Genomic DNA, 12,529 nt, shown 5'->3' with positions numbered 1-12,529 from the left:
GCAAACAGAGTTATCTAATGTGAAAATGCAGGGTGACTGTAAAGTAGGCAGCGGGTGAACTTCAGAGTTTCAGCAGCTCATCTCTGGAAGGGCAAGTTCAAAAGTTCACATGCATCAATCTTAGCTTTTAAATCAATAAAATTGAACTAAAGAGTTTTCCAATAACAGACTGTCTCCTTAGATTTTTTGCTCATCTGTTTGTGTTTGTATGAAAAATATTGTCACAAACTGGGGTTTGTGTCAGCGTGACCAGAGGGGCTCTGCGATTACCAACCTCCCATCACATGGCATGAGGTATGCAAACATCTGTCAGTGCTGGGAGAAACAAATGTAGGAGAAATGGAACAAATATATTCCCATAAAACATTTCTCATGGCATTCTCATTTTTCAGAGGCAAAAATCTATTCCATATTTTTTCATGATGCAGAGTAATTCTTTTGTGTTGAGACAAAGGTGCAGGGGCAGAGCAGGTTTTGTTGGGACTACTTTGCTCTAGAGTTGTTCTGCATTATAATCTTACAAAAGTGATGGTACATCAATATGTTCATGGGAGAGGAATGGATTGAAATAATCTTGACAAATATGGACCTAGAGCTACATCTGTGCTGGTCACTCCAGGCCCCATTTACGGATAGTGGGAAGAATGAGCTATTTTTAATAATGTGATACATCTGTCCCTAGATGTCTAAAATCAGTCAGATGAATCATGCCCTAAAGTTAGATGAGATTAATTCCATTTCACATGTTTAATATGGTTCTGGCCTAATAGTTTGAAAGAATTTTTCTAATTGACCCAGGAGTGTTCAGCAAGAGTGCAGGCACATCCATGTTATTTAATCAAGAGACCAGCAGCCTTGGACCACTTTCTCATGAAACAAGACAATTCAGACTTTATGAAGCCCCTTTTAGTATTTTGTGAATGCTCTGCCAGAAGGAAATCATAGACTGTGAGGATCTGCTGTTAATACAGGACCTATTCTTCAGGGGTGATTTTTGGCCTCAGGTCCCCAGAGCACACATTGCCTCTAAAAGAGTCCTGGATGCTTTGAAGGACTGGGCATCAGCAACCCGGTTCTTATGTGTACAACAGTGCTTTTCCCATTTTCGGGAAGCACACACATGCATATTAATGAGCCTGGAATTCTCCTGGCATGGAAAATTGAAGAAAAAGGTCTGTGCTTGGGAACAGAGAACTGCAGATATCTTGGTTAGATCTGGCTGTAGTCTGTTTTATGTCACCTTTGTCCAAGGAAGGTTTTCTCCTTGTGTTCCTGCAACTCTGGCTTTCAGGAATCTCCCTCCTTTCAAGCTTTTTTTTTCTTTAAGTGAGAAAAACAGAGTCTTTGTAATACTCTCTTGAATACAGATTCAGGAGACTGGGCTGATAGAAAACCACTTAATATCAAAAGGCTGTAGTTAAAACTGTTGAAGCACTCTATTTTGAAAATATATTTACAATCCTAGAAGTGCTCCTTTTTTGAAGGAACGGGAATTAAATAAATTTCTCATCTTGCAATGGAACAGTGTTTTCTGCCTCAGTATATTGGTTAGAAGATTGAAATACTTTTATCTTCTTTTAGAGAATTAAACTGAAGATGATCTGTCAAAATCAAGTGGGTCTATTCCACCTTTTCCTGCCACGCACTGCTTGATGCTAGCTCGTGTGTTTCTGTGGTACCTTGTAAAGAACAGTTTTTATTAATACTAATGTGAGTTTCAAGAGAATGCCATAGATTGTCTGGACCTGCCTAGAAAAAAAAAAGGATCAATTTGAACCTATTTTTCTTGAATCTTTTATTGGATGGAAAATAGACTGCTCTTTGGAGTGGAAATGCAACATTAGAATAATTTTATTTAAACTCAGGCTGTAAATCTTTGATGTGGACAACGTAACCTTGAACAATTTTACAATTTTGCTCCACACAGTTGTGAAATCAGCCTGAAAATGTGTGTTAGCTGGGGCAATGCAATAATGCAGATTTGTGGCTTATGTACTTATAACCATTCAGACAGGCATAAAGGACTTCTCACATGTCTGAATATTTTAAAGTTTTGTGACAGCTATGAAATCCTGATGCAGCAGGATGAATAAAAAGTTGGTTTCCTTGTAGTTTACCAGAAGGAGTGTTCTTGGCCGTTCAGGATAAACAGTTCTTTCCACCGTTGCATGGAGTACGTTAGGTCTTTTTCATATATTTTCTGAATGTGAAAGGGTGGCTCTAAAGTAAAAATCAGAGTTTGAATCAGATTTTAAAAAGCCTGGCAGAGGTGGATAACAAAGGAAGCTGTTCCTTTACTGCTTCCAGTCAAGGATACAGTAATAGGTTAGGGGATGTGAAAATTTGCAGAGCCACATTTGGAAATCTCAGTGCCCCTTTCTGCTGCACAGTGACGAGCTGTGGGGCTTTAGTCCAAATGGCATGTCTGTCAGCTACACAGGGGCTCACTTGACTTGCAGCCTCACTAAAGGTTGAAGTTTGTTCAAAGAAGAGATGTACTCTGCAGACACTAGGAGGCTGTGTATTTGTCACATAAGAATGAGTTAAAATAGCTAAAACAACCAAGGCGAAAATAAAAGGCAGCCTGTAGAATTTTTAACAACCCGTTATAATTTCAGAAATAATTGTTACTTGCCATTGAATTCTAAGAAATGAGGAGTTTTATTCTAAAAAACAAAAGCTAAACAAAGCAAAGTATAGATAACATCATATTCTCTGTCAAATTCTACAGATCTTACATTTAAATAAAATATAAATCTGTAGTCCAGAACCCTATGACAGTTTTTTTCTTGATTCTATAATGCCTAAAGTGTGACTGTGTATTGCAGCTGTTATTCCTGTTAATGTTAACTGCTAATGTGATTAATAAAGATTGCCATGCATCATTTTCTAACAGTGCTACGGGCCATACTGTAAATCTTTTACTCCATAGACCTCTCAAACAAATGTTTGATAAAGGAGGAGAGGATGTTAAACATTAAATTGACTGTGCTGTACATCAAGGAGGACATTTACAGTAATTGCCATATTTGTAGTCAGCCCATGTCCACTTTGAAAGCTACAGTAGTAATTTTTCTTCTCCCAGAAAATACTTACAGTGTCAGGTAATTTCAGCTATGCTTACGATGAGCCCTGCTTGGCTTGTACAAAAGTGTGAGAGCAGCAAGATTCTTTCTTTCATTACTTTTGGAGATGCACTCCATGACAGGTTGATTCCTTCCTTTATAAACTGTAAATAAAAGAATGTGCTCAAAAGTAAACTAGTTTTCGAATACAATAAGGATCCTACAGTATAGATCCTGCAATATACAAGAACTGCCAATATTCAGAAAGCAATGGGTAAGAAGGCGCTTGTTATCATTAAATTCATCACCTACATGTCTTAAATAAATTAACTTGATAAACAAAAGAAGAGGGGTGTGTCCATTCCCAGCAACTGCCTTTGCCTCCATTTTTGCTGGGGCTGCAAATCAACAAGAGCAAGGACAGGAGTGCCTTTTTTTCCTTTACTTGAAGACTTACTTTCATAACAGCCATACACAGATGCCCAAATGTAGAAGCTGACCCTGCATCTCCCAAGTACCTTATTGCAACCCAGAAGAGGCCAGCTGTTGTGGAAGGCACATATTTCTGAAAATTCATATGTTAAGCAGCAATAGTTGTATTATGTTTTGTATTATTATAGGCAGTGTGTGCAAATCTTTTAAGATTAGGGCAATCAAAACAGATTTATTTAGACACTTTCAGAAGTTACATTGAAGTTTTAGCCATACCCCATGAAATGCAAAAAATTCTTTTGGCATTGACAGGCTTTAAATAGTAAGTCCTTGACATGCTCAGGATGATAGATGGAAAGAATTTAGAATTTTTAAAAACCTATGTATAATTGTGTCTCTCAAGTATTTTAAGCAAATTTAAAAGTCAGTATAGTTCTGTGTCTGCAGATTAGAAAAAAGGAAGGTAGGTTTTGGTAGCCTGGGCAAGCTGGATAGGATGTGTGGTCTCAGAAATATCAGGAGGAGCATAAGGAGAGGGCAGGTTTGCCTGTGCTGTATGATCAAGCTGGCAGCATGTCCTGTGTAGTATGAGAATGAAAAATCCAGGTGTCACTGTAGCCCAGGCATGGCTCAGAATCACAGAATATCCTGAACTGGAAGGGACCCACAGGGATCATCGAAGTCCAACTGCTGGCCCTGCACAGGACCACCAAGAATGACACCATGTCCTGAGAGCATTGTCCCAATGCTTACACTCTGGCAGGCTTGGTGCTGTGACCATTTCTACCTCCTTAGATTTGCTTCTCATGGGTGTGTTGGGGGAGGAGGTGTGCATAGCTTCAAGCAGTATTTTTCACTCATATTTCTAAAGCTGTTGTGCAGGAAGCTTTGTGGGAAAAAGAATGGCCTGAGAGTTATCACACACAGTTATAAACCAGTTACTGCTCATAATAGTTTGTTTTTATAATATGTTCCCATGGGGTTTAGGGCAGTCTTTGGAAAAGAACTATTGCAGTTGTGCTGTGTACTTGCCCAGAAGCTGTACCTTTCTATGAAGGTTTGTTGGGGCTTTTTTGTTGTTGTTATTATTATCATTATGAAGCCATTTTTTGCTTGTACTGAAGTGTGCGATCAATAATGGTCTTTCATTACTCTTGCACTGCAGCAGATGATGCTTTGCACTGTGGATCCCTGACATTACTTTGCCTCATTGCAGGAGCACTCTGCCCAGGCTCCACCGATCCCTGCCTGGAGAAGCCGTGTCCAGGGGACATGCAGTGTGTGGGCTATGAAGCCAGCCGGAGACCCTTCATCTGCCAGTGCCCGCCGGGAAAGCTGGGCGAGTGTTCAGGTGCATGTCACAGCCATAAAGGGGGATAGGCTTGCACAATAAAGTGCTGCCATTCTCATTTTGTAGGCAGGGAAGTTAACAGAAAATGTACTGCTTAAGCCATCTCAGCACGGGCACTTGGGGTGTGTGTTTATAAGCCCTATAAATACTTGTCTTTATAGCTGAGGGGCTGTATGTAGGCTGTGATCCACTTTCTGTTTGGAAATTCCCACTGGCTTGCTCGAATACCACCAGCTGAGTAAAACAGGCTGCTGAGAAAACAGAATTTTTCCTAGAGAATGTTATGCCAGATGTTTTCCTGCCCATGGGCAAAGCTCTATAATTAACTCTTCTGCTTACTATTTAGATCACCTAAATCCCAACCTTTATTAATGAAAACACTACACTATCCCAAAAAGAAAGTTTGAGGACATCTGTGTTGTTCCCTGGGATATGAAGAGCCAGGTGGACAGGCAGTGAAGCAGAGCTTTCTGTTGACTTCAGTGAATGCCAGGCTGCAGGACAGAGGATTTGTGCTGTTTGCCTGATGAAGGCACAGCAGATACTGAACTGTGGTCCTGGGCAGTGGTTGCAGAGGACTCATTGGAAAGGTTTGCCTGACATGTAACCTGACACCCATAACTCAGCTGCCTGATGTACAGGGGTGGTCATCCTTGATTCCCTCTGTTATCAGTTAGGCAAGACTGGTGCCTCCAGGAGTGTATAAGCTGAAAAATGCTGAATACTTGGAGAAACCCCTTTTTTTATTTTTAAATATGGAGAAATGGAACTTTCCTTTATCGCCTGAAAAATAACTTAAAAAAAAGGAAATGCAGAAATATTTTGTAGTAGATGCCAGCTTTTTCTTCTGTCATCAAAAATGAGTTGTATTTATTTCTTCCTAGTCATTCTCATTAACTTTATAAATTCTTTAATTACTTAACAGTTGATGAATTGTTTTCTGTATCACTAAAAGCGCACGTGTCTTTTCAAAATGGTTGTTTCAGGCCACACTTCCCTTAGCTTTGCTGGGAATAGCTACATTAAATACCGTGTTTCTGAAAATAGCAAGAAAGAGGAATTCAAGTTGGCTCTCCGGCTGCGAACCCTGCAAAGCAATGGGATTATAATGTACACCAGAGCCAATCCCTGTATAATTCTGAAGGTAATTAAAATAACTTATCTTTTCTGCAGTTGTTTTTCTCGATTCTGTATTTTCTCTTGGCTCTTGATTTGGGGAATGCTGTTCTCATTTCAGCTGTAGATTGAGAAGATGAAGTCTGATTCTAACAGGGAAAAACAATTTCAACAACAGCAGCAGCAGCAACGATCAGAAAAGCAGCTTGTTAGTGGTACTTTACTTGGAAAATTCCCCACTGGGTGCTGTTCATTATAAGCACATTATGTGTGTCTGTGTGCAGGAGCCAGCCTGCACGAGATGTAAGATTTGGCCATTTATATGACTATGTAGTCAAAACGAAGCCTGCTGAAATTGCTGTTCTTCCCTTCTGTCCTGTCTGTGGTTAGAGGATATGCCCTCGCTGTTAGTGAGCTAATTCCAGGAACCAACTGCTTAGTACGTGTCTCCAACTGAATATGAAGATCTCTGCACTCTGTGGATTAAGATTCTTTTTTGAGAGAGTCATGGGGTCAATGGAGATTGATACCAAATCAATATTTAATTAATAAGCTTCCCATGCATTTTTTTTCTTTTTATTTTTTTGGTTTCTGTGGAATGGCAAATAAATTCATGATGGAAAGGGAGTACTAGGCTCATCCAAGAGCCTGCACATATAGTATTTCTGCTATGGCCTCTAAGGTACCAAATGAAAACATTGACATTTGTAATTCAGCCACATTCTGTGATTCAGCAGTGGAAGAAATGGCACAGAGCCTTTTGTGTCTGTATTTGCAATTTGTAGGGTACTTTTGGCTGAATGTTTAGGTAATGTTAAAGTGGCCAGATGAGTTATTAATTTTATAGATGTTATAGCAAATAATTTTATAGCTTTTAGACTGAAGTATTTCATGAGCAAGAGTACTGTCTGTCAAGCACCAGGAACTGTCAGCATTGTTCAGATATGCACAAGACAACTTCTGCTTTGAGACACGTAGAAATACGGTTTGAACTTTCAAGCATGTGTTTTTGTTTAAAAAAAAAAACAAGCAAAACTGCAGGTTGGAAGACCTTCTTTGAAGTCTTCATCATGCTTGCCCTTAGAACTGTCAGTAGGTAATGTTTGCAGTTTGGTAATTTCAGAAAATACCTGGGAAAAAGAAATGGCCCCGGTGGAAGGTCCCACTTGAAAACAATAGGAGATGATACAGAGATGGCCTGAATTGGAGTTAGAATGGTGATAGGAGAATTCATTTTGCTAGAGTTTTGTGTATAAAGCTCTCATCATTGAGGAGCACAGCATATCCAGGTCATAGACAACTGAGTGAAAATATCCAGTTGAAGCAGGGAAATTTTGCCACCAAAATAGAAAAGTTGATGCTACTGTTATTGTTAAAAAAAAAAAAACCAGAAAAACACACACATGAAAAAACCCCACACCAGAAAAAAAAAAAAAAAAAAAAATCCAAACCAGTAAGTAAGAGAGCTGCCCTTTACAATCACCTGAATTGAGTATTTAGTTGTGAGGTAGGAATCATGTTTTCAGTCTCCACTTCACATAATCACCTAATTATTTTTCTTTGAAAAATGCTGAGTTAAAAATAATACTTCAAGGAGCAGCAATAAGAGCTGTGGTTATTGTGTTCCAATCTCAGTGAGCAACCTCCATGTCAAGCTGGTTTGATCCCTAAGTCTAAGAAACAAAGAAAGAGAAAGTAGAGAGCTTCATATGCAGCTGCTACCTCACATATCTGATGAGTGAGGTCCGTGGTCATGGATGGATGCGAAGCCTCTGCTTTGTCCTGTGCATTGATCAGGGGAGGACACAGGGAATTACCTTCTCAAAGCCTCATGCTCAGCTTTTCACTGTTGCAGTGAATCCTTTTCCCAGGTCTGGCACTGGGCTTCTGCATGCATGGGGTTTAAAGGAAACAAAATCATTACATTCAGGATAGTTTTTTTTAAGAAATGGTGTCACTTAAAAGATCAGGAATTGTCAGAGTTTGGTTTGTGAAGGTCTTTTAACTGAGGGATATCAGGCTAAGTTCTCAAAAAACATGCTCTGTGGCAGACAAATGGCATCATGTCAAAGGATTCAGTCCTGTCAGGTCTCTTCAGGGATGGCAGCTGGTTCATGGACTGCACTTTGGGGATCCCTGACTCAGGTGTTTTCAAGGAAGTTATGCTTAGACTTTCTAAACACACATTTGTTTCATTTGTAAACCAGAGGTAAGGCTTCCTTTAACCAGGTACATATGTTAGAAGGTAGGGAGGCACTCAGAAATGAGGCCATTAAGCAGATTAATTAGAGGTCTATAAATGTGAAGTTGTTATCATTTGAGCATTGCTTTCAATTAAACATGAGGAGAAGCTTTCCAAATAGAGGATAAAGGTTGAAATCCTGTGTTCTTTTGAGCACTCTGGCATCACTCCAGCAAAGCACTTAACCACTTGCTTAACTTCCTGTATTTGAAACCAATTGGAACTATTCACATACCTTAATTTTAAGCATCTACTTAAGTATCTGCTGGATTAGCACCACAGGGCCCAGCACCATCACTGAGCTTCAAATAAAGGCAGAGGTGGAAGAAATTTAGACCCACAAGGTATGAGCCCATAGGAAAACAGGCAGAAACACCTGTGCTGTTGGGGCCCAGAGTGGCATTGATTGTTTTGAAGCAAGTTTGTCATTGCAGTCTGTTTAAAAATTAATGCTGCAATATGCTTTTTGGTGTTTAAATGGCCAGCTTAATTTTGGAAGCTCATACATTTGTGATAACTCCAGGGATGGAAATATTTCATAATCTTAAGACAGTGTCCTTCCTGGATGAATAATCAATTCCATAGAGCAAACTGCTTGTCTGCTACTTTGCTGAAAGCCTACCAAACTACACTCTATTGATATAATAAAATAAGGGTGTTATCTATTCAGCTGTTTCAAATAAAGCAACTCATCCATCGATTTTGAGAGGCTGGCCTTTTTTTTTTTTTTTTTGTTGCATGCTCTTTCTTTTAAGACAATTGGAGCAAAATGAGATGCAGATCAATGTTGGCTTTTTTTTCCATTGGAAAGATTGCATGTCCCAAAACCAGTACCACCCTTTTCTTTTTACCTATGTAGCAACTAATTCAGAAAAGTAAGATTTAACCATCTAAAGCATTACAAGGCCATTGCAGAAGAGAATTCTATTTTTTTTCCCGAGGAATATAATGGAGATTCATCTTGTTTTGTGAAACTTTAAGGATTTAAAATAGGTAAAGAAAGACTTTCCCATCATGCCATAAATATTGCAGCTAAACAGTAAAGGGCAAGCATATGTTCTTCAGTCGAGGCAGTTAATGTGAAACTTTGCGTGGCTTAGTTAAGTGTGTATTACACATTTTAATGCATTACTGCTGCATGGCTTATGCTGGATAGGACTGAAGTTTGGATATGATCCCAGTTGTGGCTGGAGTTGAAAGGAGTAATGTTTTAATTAAATACGCCGATTTACACAAACGAACCTGAAATGCGATTCGGCTAACGAAATATTTCCCCAGATAGATTAGGAGGCAGCATGCTGTATCCATGGTGTTTGACTGCAGATGGACCGTGTGAGCTGGAGGTGGTCTCAGAAGAACCATTTGATCATTTTATTACCTATGTTGATACACAAATATGGATGTTAGCCAAACATCTTAGCCAGACTAATATTCTAATATAATTTACAGTATGTGTTTGGCTCCATTCTGCCCTTTGAATGAAATTATTGAAATGTAACAGATTGCATCGGCTTTTGGAGTCTTCACTGTTCTTTTAACTGCTCTGCAGGTGAGATCTTGTGGCATATATGCTTAAGTGTACACTAACCTCCCTGTCATAATTGTTATAACTGAGATGTAGCTAAATCCTGAGCCTCTGGGAAGTGGAATCTTTGTGGGAATTTTCTGCCCAGCTAGGATGAAGCAGTATCTCTGCTTTCATGGTGCAGAGGTTCTCTGCTGGTGCCATGGGCTGCACTGGTGAGGGGCTGCAAGGTTTGCATGTCTCTGCTGTAAGATGGAGTAACTCAGGCTTTCTGCAGTGTTGCACCACATAGATGGATGAAAAAAGCAACACCACATGTTCAGTGCTGGACTGACAGTCTGACCGTACCAGCTCTCAACCAGACCAACCACTGAGGTCATTGTCTGGATTACTGCTGAGCCTGGAAAAGAGCCTGGGTATTCACTGGATGCCCATATTTTTTCTTCAATGTCCCTCAGTTAACTTGAAGTTCAGCTTTTCTTGGTACTGAGGTCCAAGCTATTATCAAAGAACCCCCTCTGAGGACTGAGCAGGGACCCTGACATCCCAGTGGCTACAAGGAATCACAGGAACACCAGGAAATAGTTGCTGAGTGATAGTTGAATTCTCTGTGCTTAGGAGTGGGGACAGCAATTTTACCTGTTAGGTGGAAAAATCTCCTCCCTGCCTGGCCAGTCCAGCTGCTGAGTATTCAAGAGTGGAGCCCTTTGCAGCATCTGCTCCTTGCCAGTTCTTCCTCTTCTCCCCACTCCTCCTCAAAGTCCATCAGGGAACAAATACTTCCTCCCAGCCCCTCTACAGCAAGGCCCATGACCATCTGATTAATGAAAGTGCTTTTAGGGTCCCATTGCTAGGGGTACCTGGGCATGTCACACAGCCTTGAATGTATGTATCTGTAAAGCAATGGTGTGAGGTAGGGAAATGACGTTACCCCTCTTTTACTGATGGAGACCTGAAACTAATGGCTTTCCTGAGATCTCAGAGGAAGAATGTTGCAGAGTGTGGATTCCCATGCAGATCTGTCATGTCTTAGGCTAGTACTATAAGCATCAGACCATCCTTTCCATCTTTCATTCTAGTTAGAGGTTACTCGTGTTTCTTCAATAACAACAGGAAGGAAACTTAACCCTCCAGACAATATATATTTATTGTGCATGTCAGATCATCTGCTGGTAAAGAGAAATAAAAGTGGATGAGAAAGATGTATAAAACATATTTTATTGGCAAATCTTTTAGATCATAGTTTTCTGTGTACAAATGGTGTAATATTTATCCCAGGTGCTCAAATGTGGTGTTGTATTTATAAAGATAATTGGAAAAACGTGTTCTGTGAGTAAGAGTAATAGACATGCAAGCAATAGGTCCTTCAGGGCATAAGTAGTCATAGGGGAGGTATATGTATATTATACACAATCAGTATAAGGGTTTCCATAGGAAAAAAGCCTTTTAAGTAAGCAACAAGTTATCTGTGTATCCAGTGATGGCTGTTTTTCAAAGTGTAATACGTTGGCAGGCATGTTTCTGTTTGATTTGTATTCCTGGTGAGACAGACCACACTTTCTGAGCAGCACCTTCAGTGTTTATGGACTGTTTTGTTGCACGGGGAGGAAAGAAACTATTGCTCCATCTCTGGAGAGAAAAAATTCTCTGTTTATCAGGGCATCTTGTTTACCAAGATTCCTCCTGAGAATATGTTTTAACAGACCCAATTTCAATCTACAGAAACTGTTTACAGCTGAGTTTTGAGTCCTTTAAGAAAATGTTTTTTAATGAAAAATGATCCAGCCTCATTATTCTGTACATCCATTAGCCTTATTTGATTGAGCTGTAGGAGTATCAAGCAACAGCCATCCCTTAAGCATGTATTACAGTCATAGATCTGATTTCTTCTCAGTTTCATTACATCCTACAGATCAGGGACTGCCAAACAGCCGGTTGTTCATAGCAGGGGCTAATTCTAGCTCCTTCCCTTGGCTCCTTCTACGTGTGTTCATTCCTCTACGCCCCCTCGTACCATGCAGAGTAAGTGGGCAACTGGCATCTCTGAGGAGCTTGCCCCATGCTTGGCACCTCTGTGTCCATGCTTTTGAGCAGTCACCAAGCAGAGGACTGGCATGGTTTATCCCCTGATTGCCCAGTGTGTTTTGGCTTGAGGTCCAGTTCAGAGTCAGCCAGTCAAGAAACCAAGGATTTGCATAGGAGAAAGAAATCCGGAGATCTGCAGAGTTCAAGATTTTCCCTTTAGCGTCTCTCCTGGTAGGTTTGCCGACCTCCAAGGACATAAAATGCTCGTAATGGCAGACAACACGGCCTACTCCTGTAGATTAACACTTTCCTGTTTACCATCAAGCCACATCAGGGAACCTGTCTGAGAAGAGTTTGAGCACACAGTCACATGCCAAGGGATGTCTTCATCTAACATGACTGTTTGTGCTAGAAATGGCCAAAAATGGCCAAAGGCAGATGGACACACTGCAGCATCCTCACATTTGTATTTTCCATTCCAGTTCAGCAGGCCACCAAAGTTCTGTGCGGTTCTTACATTGACAGCTATGGAAACTCTGCTCTTTCTGGTGGGAGCAGTCAGTCTCTGTAACAAATGCACCAGTGAGAGGACCGTGTGAACTGCCTGGAAGGATGAAAAATGACACAGCCCCTGAACTTTTCAGGGGGATAAATAATGGGACAGAACTGTCTTAAAATGGGATTTGCAGAAATAAATACTTCCTAGAGCATGGCATAAAGGTAAAATACTTGGAAGAGCTTTCAGAGAACTTGAATCCAATTAATGTGCCATA

General features: G+C 40.3%; 1 protein-coding gene across 4 annotated transcripts in view; it reads left to right on the top strand.

Annotated features, from left to right (window-relative positions):
• FAT3 (FAT atypical cadherin 3) overlaps positions 1-12,529 on the top strand; it is a gene marked incomplete at both ends in the record, with an annotated part of 305,089 nt that overhangs the window by 269,603 nt on the left and 22,957 nt on the right. For all 4 annotated transcript variants that reach the window (XM_084226346.1, XM_084226344.1, XM_084226345.1 and 1 more), the window contains 2 exons: positions 4,714-4,848; positions 5,835-5,992. In XM_084226346.1, coding sequence (XP_084082472.1) covers positions 4,714-4,848; positions 5,835-5,992 — 293 coding nt within the window. The remainder of the gene's footprint in view (positions 1-4,713; positions 4,849-5,834; positions 5,993-12,529) is intronic.

The sequence above is a fragment of the Fringilla coelebs genome, assembly GCF_963513975.1.
Source record: "Fringilla coelebs genome assembly, chromosome: 2".
Classification (NCBI taxonomy): domain Eukaryota; kingdom Metazoa; phylum Chordata; class Aves; order Passeriformes; family Fringillidae; genus Fringilla; species Fringilla coelebs.
Note: the sequence above shows the minus strand (reverse complement) of the source record. Positions and strands in the feature narration are given on the sequence as shown.